Genomic DNA, 18,917 nt, shown 5'->3' on the forward strand with positions numbered 1-18,917 from the left:
CCAAAACAAATAGGAAGAAATATTTTTTCACTCAAAGAATAGTTAAGCTCTGGAACTGGGTGCCAGAGGATGTGGTAACAGCAGTTAGCATATCTGGGTTTAAAAAAAGGTTTGGACAAGTTCCTGGAGGTGTTGGAGTAGGGTACAAAGAAGGCCTGGAAGAGGCATAAATAAGACCTACAATATTCTTTGCACAGAATTTGTCTACATGTTTGGACAGAGAAAATTGAAGGATTTTTTTCTTTCTGAATCATGAACAGTTTGCTGGAATAGCAATTCACTCCCCACCCTTTCTCCCTCCTCTTGCATAAGTCAGGTGAATTGTAAACCTGATTTACCCACAATTTCTCCCATTAAGTGTGAATGGTCTAAGGGAATTCCAGAGACAGAGGCTGGAACCAGTTTAAAACGCAAGTTGTGGGCTCCTTAGGTTTTGTGCATCTGGGCCAGAGTTTCTTTCCCATGTCCTTTGAGGAAAGGCCACTTCAAAGACTCTTTTTGTTGTAACTGAAAGAGGACATAACACATAACACTTGCAGAAGACATCTTTCTGTCTAACACAAAAGATCCATACTGTATCTCACAAAGGAGAGGCAGATCGAACTCCTTTAAGAAAAGGATCTCTGGAGCCAAATGGAGTTTTATGACAGGCAACAATAGTTCTCTTTGAACACAAAGAAAACCCATGTTATAATATCAACATAGGATCTGAGCAGGCAAGAGAGAAATCTAACACCTATCTGTAGGGAAGCAGTTTTGGTCTTTAGAATAAGAATGACTTGGGCTATCAGAAGCCTGGGAGAACATGACCTCCAAAAGGAAAGTAATTAACTCTTGCCTCCTCGTCTTAGAATTAGAATAATAAATAAGAATAAAGGAAAATATACGAAAACAAAAAGATCAAAAGACCTGAAATATATTCTTTTGAAGGTATGACCAGAAGAGAGGTAATAATCTAAAAACACCCTGTCACTTCATGACAATAGACCAAAATGTAACTTCTAAAAGAAATGTAAACATATGTCATGCACATCCTTTGTCATAAATATCCTGACTGTATTTACAAGATGCTAATTAAGGAGGGAAAAGTCCCTCCCTCCCTCGTGCTCTTTTGTACTGTAAGAGAAAGAAAGTTCTATATATTATGTCTTTTGCCGGATAAGAATTTGGTCAGTGTATAGTGCAATCTGCCCCATGCCAGGGGATCGAGAGCCTGACCTGACCATTTCCATTGTCATTCATGTTTTTCTCCTGTTTTCTATACTAGACTATACTTGACTATTTTCTTATTTTTTTATCCTAATTTCTGGATAATTAAATGTTAACCCCAGGAAGCGCTTCTTTGGTCTCTTTTTATCTTTGTTGCAGTCTAAATAGTACTACCAGCAGTCTGGTTCTTAAGGTACCGGTTGAGAGGATTGTATTGTGTGAGTAGTGCCCAGCCGTGATTGGAGACTCTGGAGGCGTGGCACGAAAGGCACAAACAGAGGACAAGTCCATAGTCTGTTATTGAGATGGACATGGGGGAAGCCACTGCTTGCCCCGAGATTGATAGCATGGAATGTTGCTACTATTTGGGTTTCTGCCAGGTACTTGTGACCTGGATTGGTCACTGTTGGAAGCAGGATACTGGGCTAGATGGACCATTGGTCTGACCCAGTACGGCTGTTCTTATGTAGGATCCCCTTATGGCTTTCTACAGGGCCCCTCAGACTGAACAACAAACTTGCAGACAGATGATGAGGCAGTGGATGAAGGAGAGGCTGTCACAGCAGTGTGTACCCGGAGTGAGAGAGAAACTTTATCAGGGGCCTCCAAAGCTCAACACAATGGTGTTCAGCTTTGTCTAGGCTTGGGGCCCCTTGTAGCTTGGGAGCTCAGAGCAATTGCCCTGTTTGCACTCCCCTAACACCAGCCCTGTTCTTTCTGCCCTTAGAGATAATGAACTGTGTTCATGTCCCAGGCCAGGTGATTCAACACTTTTGTCTGGAAGGTGGAAGCAAGGGAAAGAAAATGGCCTGGGAATCTCCCGGATGATGGGAAACTTGAGCTGTCTATTATTGTATCTTTTTACTCTGTTTGGTTTTCTCTCAGAACCTGCTGTTTCATAATCAGACAAAGAAAAGCTTCTTATCTCAGGGGGCTGTCCCCAGATTCCTTTTGCCAGGAACACCCTGGACACACATCAGGTTTTTTACCAGAAGCAGAGATTTACATGAGCAGCAGAGATTTACAAAGAGAAATACAAGAACTTTATGCCTATTAATCTGTCATCGCTGTGAAGAAATAGAGCTGTCACATGATCCCCTTTGTGATTTCTAGTTTCTTAAGAATAGTCATACTGGGTCAGATCAATGGTCCATCTAGCCCAGTATCCTGATTCCAACAGTTGCAAATTCAGGTCACAAGTACCTGGTAGAAACCCAAACAGTAGCAACATTCCATGCTACCAATCCCGTTCCTCCCCATGTCTGTCTCAACAGCAGACATGGGGAAGCTACTGCCTACTGCTGTTGAGACAGGAACTTGTTCAAACCTTTTTTAAACCCAGATACACTAACTGCTGTTACCACATCCTCAGGCAATAAGTTCCAGAGCTTAACTATTCCTTGAGTGAAAAAATATTTCTTCCTATTTGTTTTAAAAGTATTTCCATGTAATTTCATTGAGTGTCCCCTGATCTTTGTACTTTTTGAAAGAGTGAAAAATCGACTCAATTTTACCACAATTATATTTCCCTTCAGCCATCTCTTTTACAACCTGAAGAGCCCTAACCTCTTTAGCCTTTCCTCATATGAGAGGTGTTCTTTTTTCTTTCTGTCACAGAAATAAATGATGATCTTTTAAAACTTCCCTTTGTCATTCGCTTCTTTATTTTGTGAATCGGCTTGCTACTATTTTATCTGATACCCATACAATAGCTGGAACTTCTCGGCATGGCACAGCTGCATTGTACCACCAAGCATTCAGCCTCTGATCATGCAGAGCTACATTATGATGTCATCAAGCATTCTTACAGTCTCAGGGTTTGACCAGCTGCATAGTGAAGCTACTGATCATTTTTACAGCTTCTGAGCATGCACAGCTGTATTATGATGTCATCAAGCATTTTGCACCCCAGAGACCAGCACCACTGTATTATGATATCATCAAGTAGTCTTAGAGCCATAGCATATTGTATTCAAAGAGCCCCTGAGCATGCACAGCTGCATTGTGATGTCATCAAACATTTTTACAGACTCAGAGCATAGCTGCATGGTGATGCCATCAAGCTCTTTTTTACAGCCACAGTACAGCTGCACTGTGATGTCACCAAGTATTATCACAGTATCAGAGCATGCACGGCTGCATTGTGATGTCATGAGGTGTTCAGACACCCTTAGAACATGACACAGCTACACTGTGATATCGTCAATCATCCTTGCAGACCATTTAATTTGTTTTGAAAAACATGTCATGCTTGTTCTTTAATACTCATTACCCACCTCCCCCCACTGGTAGAGATTGACCTGCTGTCAATTCTCTACCAGTGTAGCTACTGATCCTCTGAAGAAATTGCCCAACTGTGCCTGCTTTCCTTATCTCCTAACTGATGGGCCCATGCTCAAAACTTAACTCAATACTGCAGCATTCCTGGGTTCCTTTCCCAGACAGGCTGCTGTCCAACAGTAATTGCTGACTAGCACCAGCAATTTATTGATTCTTTTTATGCCATTATCCAAACTGTAAATAGAGGTCTCAAAATCTGGTCTTGCATCTGAGGAGCAATGTTGGGGGCATGCCCCTTGTAAGGAGGAAAGGCCAGAGTGCAGAATACATCATCTGGAGGGGCTAGGGTAGGAGATGAATGATATGACACCACCATAGCCAGGATAAGGAAGGGTGAAGGAAGGTGAGGTATGAACGGGGAGGGGAAGAAAAAGGGTTGAAAAAGGTGAGTGGGGAGAGATATGGATGGGTGAAAAGGGATAGGAGAGGTTAATAGTGACCCACTCAGAGCATGAAGGAGTGTATGGTGGGGGGGGGGGGGGGGGGGGGGGGGGGGGTGTTCATATATATAATCAGTGTTTCCCAAGTACCCCTTGCCAGGCAGGTTTTCAGGATATCCACAATGAATATGCAATGAACTTGATTTGCATACACTGCCTCCATTATATGCAAATCTTCTTTCATGCATATTCATTGTGGATATATCCTGAAAACCTGCCTGGCAAGGAGGTATTCCAGGACCGACTTGGGCAACACCGTCCTAGTCGTTTGCCTAGTCCCGCCTAATGGGTTGGGCCAGCACTGGAGTGTACGAGCCCTGACAAATCTCCCCGCCCACTGCTATCTTATCTGCGCATGCGCACCGTCTCCCGGCCCTCAAGCCAGGGCCACGCCTCCAGCGCTTGCTTAAGGCGTAGTAGCGCCCACCTTACGCAAGACGCATGCTCATTGCCGCCTTTCTGGGGGACGCGCGCGTGCGCAGGAGGAAGAAGACTTGGAGGCGGAACGGCGTCGAAATATGGCGGCATCGGCAGCGAATGGTGGCTGCGGCGGCATGGAGGTGGACGCCGCAGGTTAGTGTCCGGTCCTAGCGTAATGGGCCCTCGCCATCTTTCTAGCGCCGAAGTTGCGGGCGGGGAACGCACGACTGCTCGAGGGAAAAGCGAGGCGCTGAATGACAGTTGCCTAATATTGGTCGGTCGGTTGGGATTGACAGAGGGCTCCCTGGCTGACACGTCACAGTATGTGGTAGTGCGTTGGCTCGTTACGTCACGTACTGTGATGTTTAGGTGCGCGGTGACGTTGTACACTAATATTAGAGGCAAGCAGTGGTTACCTTGATCATTGATGACGTTGTTACGTCATAGGGTGATGCAGACCCTCGGTGTTTCTTGATGCACTGTGACGTTAACATTGGAATCTGCCACATAGCATGAATTGTGACGTTACATGGCATTGACGTGTGGTTTAATAGTATGCTGGCTACTAATGCACTAGAGGCTAGCCAGAAGGCAGTGTTTGGATGAGACAACAGGTAGGTCGGGTGGGCACATAGTTTGTTTATTTATTTATTTGTAGCATTTGTATCCCACATTTTCCCACCAATTTGCAGGCTCAATGTGGCTTACAGTTGCCATTTCCGGGTAACAGAATTACAAGTGATAATGTGTTAAGGTGCATATAGACATGGTAACATACATGGAACATAATATATATGGAATAGATCATGGTAGGTGTGTGTATATGCTTGGAAATATATATATATATATATATATATATATATACACACCATGTATGTATGCTCATGGTGTATATATATATATATATATATATATATATATATATATATATATATATACACCATGAGCATACATACATGGTATAGAGGAATACATTATGGTATTGTATGAAGGTTCCTGAGTAATAAGTTGGATTGTCACATGCATTAGGTCATCAACTATAGAGAGACCCTATTCGACCTAAAGTTTACAGTGGTGGTGCTTGATCATTAATAGCATAGAAGTCAAGCAGTTCCCCTATGAAACTTCAACATGAAGAACCTTAGCTGACTGGGATTCCTAAGCCCAGCCAACTGAAGACACCTGCAGCAACGCTGATTCCTGGTTAAGCTGTGGCAGTCCATGATAGCGCTCCGAGCTACCAAAACTGGCACCCAGGCGTGGCCAGTTCTCATCGTGTCCACAGTGTCAGCAGCTCAGAGCACCGCTGCTGTCTTGGTTCTCTGACTGGGATTCGATGGGCTGTTGATGTCTTCAGCTGGCGGGGCTTGGAAATCTCTGCCACCTACATTTTCAGGACAGGGAAGGGCAGTGGCAGGTGACAACTCTTTTTGAAAAAGTTGGCACCCGGCATTGCCCTTCCCTGTCCCGAACAAACTTCAGTGAGGACAACAATGCAGTAAGGCTGTGGGGTGGGAGGAGGTACTATATAAGGTTGCACTCTTGAGCCCCTATTGAGCCACACCTCCCTCTGCAGGTCCTCAGCAATAAAAATACATCTGCAGAACCACTTGGCCCTCCCCCAACAATTGGTGTAGAGCACAAAGCAAGGATGTTTCCCTTGAGTTGACACTCCTGTTCTTGAAGTTTCCTTGTGTTTTTGTTTTGCTCTCAGTACCATGCATATTGTGAAGTAATACAAAACTGTAAAAATTAATTCGGGATCTAGAGTAAGGGAATGGGACTTGATATACCACTTTTCAAAGTGGTGTACATAGTATATACAGGTACTTACTTGTACCTGGGGCAATGGAGGATTAAGTTGCCCAGAGTCGAGCTGCAGTGGGACTCGAACCCAGTTCCCCAGGCAAAGTCTGCTGCACTAACCACTAGGCTACTTCTCCTCTAAATTATGCTGGAATGGTAGAACTTCCAAAACTTATATAACAAGGGCCCTACCTTTAAAAACAGCACTGTAAATATACAGTGGGCCCTAGAACAACAGTGCACCTATTGAGAAACCTGAACGAGCCTGATTACTAAGATTAGACACTCCATGTTAACAGAATATATGGCCTCACTCAGAATAGAGATAGACCGTCACCAAATAAAAACTAATTCACCATAAGCCAACTGAAACCCCAAGAAATTAGACTCTACATGGAGGGCAACACCAGAAAAATAAAAATATTTCCCCCTTGTATTTAAAAAAATTATAAAGATAGCAGATGTCGGGGCTGATGGGGTGGAGAGAGTGTTGCAACTAGGGCTCTAAGCCTACCTGAAGCTGAAGGCACAGCCTGTTAATAGGCGTTGGGGGTTCTTCTCTGGGACCTGGTCAGGTTAGGGTTCTTCAGCTTGGAAAAGGACGGCTGAGGGGGGATATGATTGAGGTCTATGAATTCCTGAGCGGTGTAAAACTGGTCAAAGTGAATCGATTTTTCACTCTTTCAAAAAGTGCAAAGACCGGAGGGCATATAGGAGGAAATATTTGTTTTACTCAGAGAATAGTTATGCTCTGGAACTTGTTGCCGGAGGATGTGGTAGCGTATCTGGGTTTAAAAAAGGTTTGGACAAGCACCTTGAGGAAAAATCCATAGTCTGTTACCGAGACAGACATGAGGAAGCCACTGCTTGCCCCGGGATTGGTAGCTCATGATGCTGCGACTATTTGGGTTTCTGCCAGGTTCTTGTGACCTGGATTGGCCACTGCTGAAAACAGGATACTGGGCTAGATGGACCATTGGTCTGACCCAGTATGGCTAGTCTTACGTTCTTATGAAAGGAGGCCAAGAGAAACACATACACACAGCTGGACAGAATCGGGCAGCTCCCCCCCCCCCCCCCAATCACATGGCAGACCCCACTGCACTCAAAGCTGGCTGTCTGCACCAAAGCAGAGAAGCTCAGCTGCTATATCTATTTATTTATATTTATTTATGACATTTTTATCCCACACTAGTAAAAAAAGGCCCGTTTCTGACAGAAATGAAACGGGCGCTAGCAAGGTTTTCCTCATTTTGCTGTTGCCTGTGAGGTGTGATGCCCCCCTCCTGGCGCCATCCCACCCATGGCGATGCAGCCGGCCGCAGCCATCCGACCCACCGTGGCCATCGCACCCACCTTCGCGTTGGTTTGGCGGCGGGGGACCTGGAACCCCGCCACCACAAGTCCTGTGTGCTGACTACGGCGTCATCTTCTTTGGCGTTGGTAGCTGTGCAGGGCGGAGTTCTGTGCATCTGACGTCATGCACGTGCAGGACGTCAGACGCACAGAACTCCGCCCTGCCTCCACAGGCTAGGAACGCTGAAGATGACGCCGTAGTGAGCAGACGCTTGTGCTGGCGGGGTTTCGGGTCCCCCGCCGGCAAAGCAACGCGAAGGTGGGTGTCTCAGGAGGGGGTTATTGCGGGGGGGGGGGGGGGGTGTTGGAGGTCCTTGTTTTCAGCTGCAACTTTGGGGGGGGGGGTGTATGAATCTGTGGGCGGGGCTTGTATTTTTTGAGGTTTGGTGCGCGGGGAGGGGGGGGGGTGTTTGATGTGGGAACAGCTTGAATGTTTAGAGGTTTGGTGCGCGGGGGGGTGTTGGATGTGGGAACAGTGGTCTCCGGAGTCATTTGCACTCCGGAGCTTTGGAGGTGCGTCCCCTTTCCGCAGGTGGGTTGGCAGGGGGAGGAGTAGGGAAACACACTCCACGTGTTTCCCTACTCCTCCTCCCCCTGCGTGGGTGCGAACCGTTTGTTTAGTAGAGTTGTTTTTTTTTCCTGCCCTCGATGTCATGATGTTTGACGCGAGGGCGGGGCACGGGTCAGTGGGGTGGCTTCACCACCATGAATCCACGAACCGTTCTGGGAGACTGACCGACTCCAGTGACGAGAGTGTCCTCAGAACGTTGAGGTTGCGTTTTATTATAGTAGATTAGCCAGAGGAGTAACTCCGGTTCAATGTGGCTTACATAACCAACATTCATTGTTGAAAAATAAAATTTTAAATTGTAAACAGATTGGAAGCTACGTCATCTGAACCATGACAGTAACTTAGTATGAACTTATATTACATGAAGAAAGATGAGTTATTCTGGGATAGCGCACAACCACTTGTAACCACTCGCCTCCACCTACCCTCCTCCTTCCTGTACACATTAATTGATTTGATTTGCTTATTTTATTTCTTGTCTATTAGATTGTAAGCTCTTTGAGCAGGGACTGTCTTTCTTCTATGTTTGTGCAGCGCTGCGTACGCCTTGTAGCGCTAAAGAAATGCTAAACAGTAGTAGTAGTAGTAGTCTCGTAACCAGAGCTAATGTTGTGATGTCATAATGCCTCAGGCCACCAATAAGAGCCAACCTCATCAGTGATGTCACAATGGCTTGATTGTCCTATACTTGGCTCACTTTTATTACATAGCTCTTTGAGCAGGGACTGTTTTTCTTCTATGTTTGTGCAGCGCTGCGTATGCCTTGTAGCGCTATAGAAATGCTAAATAGTAGTAGTAGTAGTAGTCTCTTGTAATCAGAGGTGATATTGTGATGTCATAATGCCTCAGGCCACCAATAAGAGCCAACCTCATCAGTGATGTCACAATGGCTTGATTGTCCTATACTTGGCTCACTTTTATTACATAGCTCTTTGAGCAGGGACTGTCTTTCTTCTATGTTTGTGCAGCGCTGCGTAAGCCTTGTAGCGCTATAGAAATGCTAAATAGTAGTAGTAGTAGTAGTCTCTTGTAATCAGAGGTGATATTGTGATGTCATAATGCCTCAGGCCACCAATAAGAGCCAACCTCATCAGTGATGTCACAATGGCTTGATTGTCCTATACTTGGCTCACTTTTATTACATAGCTCTTTGAGCAGGGACTGTCTTTCTTCTATGTTTGTGCAGCGCTGCGTAAGCCTTGTAGCGCTATAGAAATGCTAAATAGTAGTAGTAGTAGTAGTAGTCTCTTGTAATCAGAGGTGATATTGTGATGTCATAATGCCTCAGGCCACCAATAAGAGCCAACCTCATCAGTGATGTCACAATGGCTTGATTGTCCTATACTTGGCTCACTTTTATTACATAGCTCTTTGAGCAGGGACTGTCTTTCTTCTATGTTTGTGCAGCGCTGCGTATGCCTTGTAGCGCTATAGAAATGCTAAATAGTAGTAGTAGTAGTAGTCTCTTGTAATCAGAGGTGATATTGTGATGTCATAATGCCTCAGGCCACCAATAAGAGCCAACCTCATCAGTGATGTCACAATGGCTTGATTGTCCTATACTTGGCTCACTTTTATTACATAGCTCTTTGAGCAGGGACTGTCTTTCTTCTATGTTTGTGCAGCGCTGCGTACGCCTTGTAGCGCTATAGAAATGCTAAATAGTAGTAGTAGTAGTCTCTTGTAATCAGAGGTGATATTGTGATGTCATAATGCCTCAGGCCACCAATAAGAGCCAACCTCATCAGTGATGTCACAATGGCTTGATTGTCCTATACTTGGCTCACTTTTATTACATAGCTCTTTGAGCAGGGACTGTCTTTCTTCTATGTTTGTGCAGCGCTGCGTATGCCTTGTAGCGCTATAGAAATGCTAAATAGTAGTAGTAGTAGTAGTAGTCTCTTGTAATCAGAGGTGATATTGTGATGTCATAATGCCTCAGGCCACCAATAAGAGCCAACCTCATCAGTGATGTCACAATGGCTTGATTGTCCTATACTTGGCTCACTTTTATTACATAGCTCTTTGAGCAGGGACTGTCTTTCTTCTATGTTTGTGCAGCGCTGCGTATGCCTTGTAGCGCTATAGAAATGCTAAATAGTAGTAGTAGTAGTAAATGGATAAAAACTGGGTGATTTGCTTTTGGTAGAGTTGGAATGGTTAATCAAGCTTTAATCTGGAACCAAAATAAAGTTAGTGGAGGATATGATGTAGCAGAAATCACTAATTAGATTCAGTTCAAATTTGATTATTGCTTTTATGAAAGGCTGAGCTAAAGAAATGTGTTTTCAGAAGGCTTCGGAATGACAGGTAGAACTGTGCATTTTTATTATTTTAGGTAAAGAGTTCCAGATTTTGCATTATGGATTCATTTGTAGCTCACATTCTTACAGTTAGGGAAATGTAAGCTGAGATATTCTCTAGATGATGTAATGGCGTTGCGTGATGGTAATTCGATGAGATTGTACATATGGGATGGAGCTAAGCCATATATGGTGAATGAATACACACAACGTAAACAATATTCTTTCTTTTATTGGCAATAAGTGTAGAGCATAAAGAAGATGGGTTGCTTTGACGAAGCATGGTGATGCACATATTAGGCATCCTGCCATATTTTGGGCAGTTTCTGGTCTATAATATCAGCAAAATTCGCCCTTTCCTTTCTGAGCACACTACCAGAACCCTCATCCACACTCTTATCACCTCTCGCTTAGACTATTGCAACTTGCTTCTCACAGGTCTCCCACTTAGCCATCAATCTGTTCAAAATTCTGCTGCACGACTAATATTCCGCTAGGGTCGCTATGCTCATATTAGCCCTCTGCTCAAGTCACTTCACTGGCTTCCTATCCATTTCCGCATACAGTTCAAACTCCTCTTATTGACCTATAAGTGCATTCACTCTGCAGCTCCTCAGTACCTCTCCACTCTCATCTCTCCCTACATTCCTTCCCGGGAACTCCGTTCACTGGGTAAATCTCTCTTATCTGCACCCTTCTCCTCCACTGCTAACTTCAGACTCCGTTCCTTTTATCTTGCTGCACCATATGCCTGGAATAGACTTCCTGAGCCGGTACGTCAAGCTCCATCTCTGGCCATCTTCAAATCTAAGCTAAAAGCCCACCTTTTTGATGTTGCTTTCTAACCCTTATTCACTTGTTCAGGACCCTTATTTCATCATCCTCACTTTAATATTCCCTTATCTCTTGTTTGTCCTGTTTGTCTGTCCTAATTAGATTGCAAGCTCTGTCGAGCAGGGACTGTCTCTTCATGTTCAAGTGTACAGCGCTGCGTACGTCTAGTAGCGCTTTAGAAATGATAAGTAGTATTAGTAGACCACATTTAATTCCTGCATATATGGAGTTGCAGTAATCGAGTTTTCTTAAAACTAGGGACCGAACTAAAGCACGGAAAACTGGTTTAGTGAAAAATGGTCTTAATCTTTTTTGTTTCCAGAGTGATTTGAAGACATTTGAGTCCATTTTGGAGACTTGTTTTTCAAGGGTGAGGAATTGTTGACTGAAGGGGATAGGTGATGTTCTCAATAGTGAAGTTTTTAAGATTGCTAGGATGGTGAGGATTAGTTAATATACGAAATTTTGTTTTATCAGAGTTTTAAAGTTGGTTGCCCAGGTTTCCACTAATGTGATGACTAATCTTTGTCTCTTGAATTTTGAATCTTTTGAATCTTTGTCTCTTGAATGGAGAGTAGGGACAGACCCGGCCGCCTGCCCACCCGCCCAGATGTAGAAAACCACCTAGCAACTAGGAACCCCAAAGAAGCTGCTCATGCTTTTTTTTTTTTTTCTAACTCAAAAATCCAACCTCATACCAGGACTACACAGATACACACGTCCATCTGTTAGAGACTAAGAACTACTGACTTTCAGGGGACTGTACAGGAGAGATGTAGGTCTTTTGAAGCGTTGTGTTCTCAGTCTCCATATGCTGGTCGGAGTACATAACCCATCTTTGCCGATCTGGAGGGTCGCTATGGAATGTTAGGTAGTAGTGGTGGAGTGATTTTATATTAGTGAATTATATATTACTAGTAAAAAAGGCCCATTTCTGACACAAATGAAACTGGCACTAGCAAGGTTTTCCTCGGAGTGTGTATGTTTGAGATAGTGTATGTGAGAGTGACTGTGTGTGTGTGTGAGAGAGAGAGAGTCTGGGTGCGAGTGTGTGTGTAAGTGCGTATGTGAGAGACAGTGTGAGAGTGTGTTTCACACAGATATAGTGTGTGCGAGAGAGAGAGTGTGTGTGAGACAGACTCTCTGTGAGACTGAGTGTATGAGACCAAGAGAGTGTGTGAGTGACTGTGTGACACATAGAGAGTGAATGTGATACAGTGTGTGAGAAAGACATTGACTGTGAGAGAGGGTGTGTGTGAGAGAGAGTGTGTGTGTGTGTGTGAGAGAGAGAGTGTGTGTGTGTGTGTGACAGATACCCCCCCTCTGGTGTCAGGCCCCCCCTCTTTCTCTGGTGTCTGAGCATTACTGTGCAGGACGCTGAGCTCTGGCTGAACTGACCAATCCTATTTAATAGAATGCACCTCCAACATTCTGAAGCCGAGAAACCTCGTGTGGTTGGTCACTTCTGCTTGTGACGAACCCGGAAGTACGTGATGTCAGTTCAGGAGATGGATACAGAGAGCAGGAATGCCTCAACCATGCAGTCAGCTTCAGATGTTGGAGGTGCGTTTTATTATATAGGAAGGTTTTACGTTAGGTGTCCTTGTCATGCTTCTCTCTGAAACAGTCTTTTTTTTTTTTTTTTTTTCCTCCTCTCCCCCCCATGCAGTTCCAAGTGTGATGGCATCTGGGGTCACAGGGAGCGTCTCTGTGGCACTACATCCCTTGGTCATTCTGAATATTTCAGACCACTGGATTCGCATGCGATCCCAGGAGGGGCGTCCTGTTCAAGGTATGTTCTTGGCGGTGCATGGGTGGAGGGAGGGAAGGATTTGGGTTTAACTTACTACTGAACTTGAATGTAACTTGTCTTAAACTACTATTGAAAAGGCGTAAGTATTTCCCTTTCTCCAGTTTGTACTTGAGACAATGGTAGGTTAAGAGACTTGTCCAAGATCACAAGAAGCGTCGGTGAACTTTGAACCCGGACTTCTCTCGTTCTCAGCCTGCTATTCCTTTGTAGATTGTGTTTGAGGGACTGGGCAAAACGCCCTGGAATAGGGTGATGTTTCTGAAGCATTAGGGGAAAGGAGTGACTGAAGTCCATCACCCTTTACGCTCTTCCTTGTCTTTGCAGTAATCGGGGCGCTAATTGGAAAGCAGGAGGGCCGTAATATTGAAGTGATGAATTCCTTTGAGCTGCTGTCACACACTGTGGAGGAGAAGATTGTTATTAACAAGGAGTATTATTACACAAAGGAAGAACAGTGTGAGTAGGAAGCGCCAATGTGATGCATTCTTCTTTGTCCTCAGGAGCATATGAATCCAGAAACTGATGTTTTATGATCATGTACCAGCAGGTGGAGATAGAGAGCACAACTGAACTCTGTCTTATAGAATAAATACTAGCCATTAAGCCCGTTAAAATGGGCGAGATTTGTGTTTTGCAAAATTTAATAATTCTCACCTCCATTCATTCATGTCCAGCAGCCCTCCTCTTTCCCTTGGCCTCCCCCCCCCCCCCCGTCCACCAATCCTCCTCTCTCCCCTGCCCTCCCCTCCATCGATCCATGTCCAGCAACCCTCCTCTTTCCCTTGGCCTCCCCCCCCCCACCCTGCTCTCTCCCCTGCCCTCCCCCCATATCCAGCAACCTTCCTCTTTCCCTTGCCCTCCCCCCATGTCCAGCAACCCTGCTCTCTGCCCATGTCCAGCTACCCTCCTCACCGCCGCTCCCTCCCCTCTCCGTGCCGGGCCCCCTGCACTGACATGAGAGCGCCTCTCATCTCCATGTAGATTGAATAAAGGACAAATAAAAAATTACACGTTGAGTGAAGAAAAATTTTCTCCGATTCGTTTTAAATTTACTACATTGTAGTTGTGCCAAAAGAGGAGTGGCATGATCTACGGAGTGGAGGAGTGGCCTAGTGGTTAGGGTGGTGGACTTTGGTCCTGGGGAACTGAGGAACTGAGTACGATTCCCGGCACCGGCAGCTCCTTGTGACTCTGGGCGAGTCACTTAACCCTCCATTGCCTGCCGCATTGAGCCTGCCATGAGTGGGAAAAAGTGCGGGGTACAAATGTAACAAAAAATAAAATAAATACCTGCAGGTTTTGCATAGTAAGCTGACTGCCAAATTCTGGAGGGTCTGAAGTGCAAGTAACAAGGACTTTGAAATTCTACAATAAACAGAACTACTGTGAGGCTTCTGGTCAGTTAGTATATCTCTTATCTCAAACAGGCGGTGGGTGTTTCCCATCAGCTTCTGGTCTCTTCAGAAGTCATGGCTCCTATTCTTTCTCTGGTTCAGTTGAGCCTGAGGGTGTTTTAGGCTGCTGTTGGTGCCTTACACATTGTAGTACCGCTGCCTCTCATTCCTCACAGAATTAAAAAAAAAAAAAAAAGAGGATGTCTGAGGAAAATTGATCACGTTTGGTCTCTTGTGGCACAGTGAATTCACTATGCGTGGCTTTTTATGAGGAGGGGGTTGAGTTTTCCAGTCCATAAACCGCTACTAAACGGACTTGGAAAAATCCAAAATCCCAGGAATAACATGTATAGAACGTTTGTACGTTTGGGAAGCTCGCCAGGTGCCCTTGGTCTGGATTGGCCGCTGTCGTGGACAAGATGCTGGGCTCGATGGACCCTTGGTCTTTTCCCAGTATGGCATTACTTATGTACTTATGTAAATCCAGCATTCTGGGCAGAGAAACTTTCTCCCTTCTTCAACCGGTTGTGGGCGAGCACACCTTTAAATTCTTTAATTACTGCCGGCTCCCCATCTGATGCAGCTTTTTTGCTTCCTAAACTGGCATTTATCAGCGGTGGTTTTAGCACTAGTGGCTTTTTTTTTTGGCATTGGAATTCTCTGTAGGTACTTTATTTTTTTTTCCCCTGCTTTCTCGGTGGGAATTATGGTGGGTGCGTCAAGTTCCCTCCCGTGCAGCGCTTCAGGCCGAATCTTTAGCTGAGCAGTGTCTGGTGCCATTTTAGATCCCTGCAGTTCCTCTGCTGCATTGGACAGTGCTTTTCCCCTCTCTACAGCTATCCCCTATGGGGCAGGGGAAGTTGTGGTGGATTGTTTAATGTTTCTTTCTGCTTTCACTGGCCTATAAGACAGAGAACTCTGTCTCCACCTGCTGGTAGATGGTCATGACTTATTTATTTCTAGCATTTGTATCCCACATTTTCCCACCAATTTTCAGGCTCAATGTGGCTTACATTTGCCATAGTGGCGGTTGCCAATTCCGGTTAACAGAATTACAAATGGTGTCATCAGTTTCTGGAGTCATATGCAGCAACTAGAACATAATTTTTCTTTATTAGTTCAGAGCCTGACTGCCTTCCTCAGTATTTCAGATCCTTAACTCATTTTCTGTTTATACTGTAGTCTAATTTTCTCTTGCCACCTCTGTCTCTCATTAATCTGGTGCTTATTATTTGCCTCCTGATTCACAGTTAAGCAGGTCTTCAAGGATATGGAGTTCTTGGGATGGTATACTACAGGTGGACCTCCAGACCTGTCCGATATCAATGTACATAAGCAGGTGAGTAAAAACACGACAGCATGACCAGAGAAACAGACAGCTTCTATTTTTTTTTAAAATATATTTTTCCAAACCCTTGCCCACGGTAAGTTACAGTCAGATAAAATTGATATTTCTTTGCTTGCAGTTTTTTTTTGTACCTGAGACAGTGAAATGACAACCTGAGGTCAAGGATTGAGAGAAGCAGGACTTCAATCCTGTCTTCCCTGGTTCTCAGTCTGTACTAACCCTCATTCTGTGTGAATGCAGAAACTTGCCAGTGATCAGCAAGAGACATGTCCTGTGAAAGTACAGAGTATAGTGGTGGACGTGGGAGGTCCGTATCAAGTCCTGGAAGGTGATGGGTAGTCTGAGGTTGCAGGCAGGGAGCACAGCAGCTGCCAGAGTTGTAAGCAGGGTTTTAATTGGTTGTTTGCTTTGTGTGGTTGGTTGGATTGACCGGTGGGCTCTCCAGCAGGGTTACTTCATCACAAGATAGCGTCAGTATGTGGTTTTATGTTAAATTGTTGCATCACGCACAATCGTGTCACAGTACACCCTATAATAAGAGTGTACTAATGTTATAGCCAGAGAGGGTCGGTGCATGATTACTGTGTCTGACGCCCCTCTTTTGGTGGGCTGTTTCCTAGAGAAAAAAGTGGCATAGCACAGAGGATTGCACTTTGGTGTAGTGGGGGGAAAGGACACTTAATTAGTAATCAGATTAATGCCTTAAAAAAACTCTCTCTTTCACCCTCTGAGGTCTGTGAGATCATTGAAAGTCCTCTCTTCCTGAAGCTGAACCCCATGACCAAGCACACAGATGTGAGTATCTGGGACCCTGAGACTGCCTTGTCTAGTCTTTGCCTCATTGATTTACACAGCTGTGGGAAAGCTGACCTTCTCTCTTCTCTCCTCAGCTCCCAGTCAGCGTTTACGAGTCCGTTATTGATATCATCAATGGAGAGGTGAGGCCGTTGCAGCTCCTTTCTCTGTCCACACCTCTACTACCTCCTGTCCCCTCGGAGCCGAACCCCTTTGGCTCCCTCCTCACACTCTGGTTTCACTGTTGTAGGCCACCATGCTGTTTGCGGAGCTGACTTACACTCTGGCTACAGAAGAGGCAGAGCGGATTGGTGTGGATCACGTGGCACGAATGACGGCAACTGGTAGTGGCGAGAACTCGACAGGTACAGTACGGAGCTGGAGAGGTCTCTTTCCTGGAATCACTGTTCACCAGTGCATTTCTCGACTTGTTCCCATACTCCTACCCCTAAGGGCTCCCCGTTTTACTTGTTCTGATGATTTCTTTTTTTACTTTGGTCCACTTACTACTCACATGTCTTAATGGACTCCCTTTCTGTTATACCTGCTGTGTTGACCCCCCTGTGTTATTTTTCTCCGATTGTTGTTTGACTTTTGTGTGTGTTTTTTTTTTCCTTTCCCTACAGATAAGTAGGGGAAAATGCAGGCACACTGTAGGGTGACGACAGACGGATCCTGTGTACCAGAATTCTCCTCTAGCTCGGAGAAGCCTTTAAGGTTTCCGTCTCCTCTTCCACTCTCTTCCCCACAGGCTCAGCAAAAGCTTAGCTGTGGTACTGCCTCCTCCTTTAAATGGAAGGGGGGGGGGGGGGGCAAAAACGATTTAGAGACTTCCATGAGTGCTGTCAAGGGTCACATTCAACATGACTGAATGACTCTCAGCTATGGATTCACTCTACATTGTACTTGCTTGCCCGCTGAGAAAACTTTGTTGCTAACTCTTTAACGGGTCTTTCCTTAGAAACTAGGGGAGTGCTGCCACGCTCCCTCCCCCTTTTCCCCCTCTAGAGGATGGCAAACATGGCTCAGGTATTTACTGAGAGGAGGAGTCTTGCCATGCACAGGAATGTTGCACATGCTGAAGGAAGCCTTAAAGGCTTTTCTTGAGCTAGAGGAGAGCTCCAACACTCGGGACCCTTCGGTTGACATCGCCATACATTATAGCTATACTGTCCTGTCTACGAAGAAAGCTCCTCTGATTTTCTTGTTGACCCTGTGCTTATCCACTTCTCTGCTGTGTGTTTTCTCCTCCTGTTAAGCGTTCCCTTACTGTTCTGTGGGTTCCCTGTTTCTTCTTTAGTGGCGGAACATCTCATCGCCCAGCACAGTGCCATCAAGATGCTGCACAGCCGTGTCAAACTCATTTTGGAGTATGTGAGAGCCTCTGAAGAAGGTAAATTGTGCCCCCCTTCCCCCAGTACCACCCCAGCCCCCTTTGCACTCACAGGCCTAATCTGTTCTCTCTCCCCAGGTAAAATACCATTTAACCATGAGATCCTGCGGGAAGCCTACGCCCTCTGTCATTGCCTTCCTGTGCTGAGTACAGACAAATTCAAAACAGACTTCTATGATGTAAGTAAGCTCTTTCCAAATACTTGTGCAGTCACCCAGCCTTGTAGTTGAGATTAGTCTCTTTCTCTACCCCCCCCCCCCCACTATTTTGTACAGCAGTGAAATGAGTGGAGGAGACCTGTAGCTCGTAACTTGATGACCAGCTTTTCCTACATTCCTGGCTTCCGTTTCACTAATCCTCTCCCTTCTCTTGGGTACAGCAATGTAATGACGTGGGACTTATGGCTTACCTTGGAACTATCACCAAAACCTGCAACACTATGAACCACTTTGTGAACAAGTTTAACATCCTGTATGACCGGCAAGGAGTTGGCCGGCGAATGCGTGGACTTTTCTTCTGACGGGCGTAGCGCCGTGGTGTAGTTTTCCTCACGTTTACGGAGAGGCAGATGCTCTGCTGGCTGTGGCAAGCGGGCGGCGAAGATTTCAAGAGCTGGAGCTGGGGTTCGGACAGTGATCGCTGCATTTGGACGAAGAGTTGGATTACGAGCAAGCGCTGGACCATGTCTTCTTTCTCCTCCTGCACCGATCTGGGTTGGGGGGACAACCGGTCTGATAAGTTCTCCTTCTGCCTACAGGGCTCAGGTTTCCCCTGCTCACCCTTTTATGAGCTGGACAATAGTCTGTTTGCTGACATATAATAACAGTGTGGCTTCAGCTCCCCGTGCACTTTCTATGTGAATGTGGAAGATGTTGAATAAATGGAAATAGCAGAA

At 45.4% G+C, this 18,917-nt stretch overlaps 1 protein-coding gene across 1 annotated transcript; it reads left to right on the top strand.

Annotated features, from left to right (window-relative positions):
• The first annotated feature begins 4,398 nt into the window (after positions 1 to 4,398).
• COPS6 (COP9 signalosome subunit 6) lies at positions 4,399 to 18,917 on the top strand. The gene is made up of 10 exons (XM_030186986.1): positions 4,399 to 4,562; positions 12,949 to 13,071; positions 13,417 to 13,548; positions 15,737 to 15,825; positions 16,567 to 16,629; positions 16,725 to 16,772; positions 16,880 to 16,994; positions 17,930 to 18,022; positions 18,101 to 18,201; positions 18,402 to 18,917. The coding sequence occupies exons 1-10, from the start codon at positions 4,508 to 4,510 to the stop codon at positions 18,540 to 18,542; spliced, it is 960 nt and encodes a 319-aa protein (XP_030042846.1). The 5' UTR covers positions 4,399 to 4,507; the 3' UTR covers positions 18,543 to 18,917.

Source organism: Microcaecilia unicolor, chromosome 14 (assembly GCF_901765095.1).
Source record: "Microcaecilia unicolor chromosome 14, aMicUni1.1, whole genome shotgun sequence".
NCBI lineage: Eukaryota > Metazoa > Chordata > Amphibia > Gymnophiona > Siphonopidae > Microcaecilia > Microcaecilia unicolor.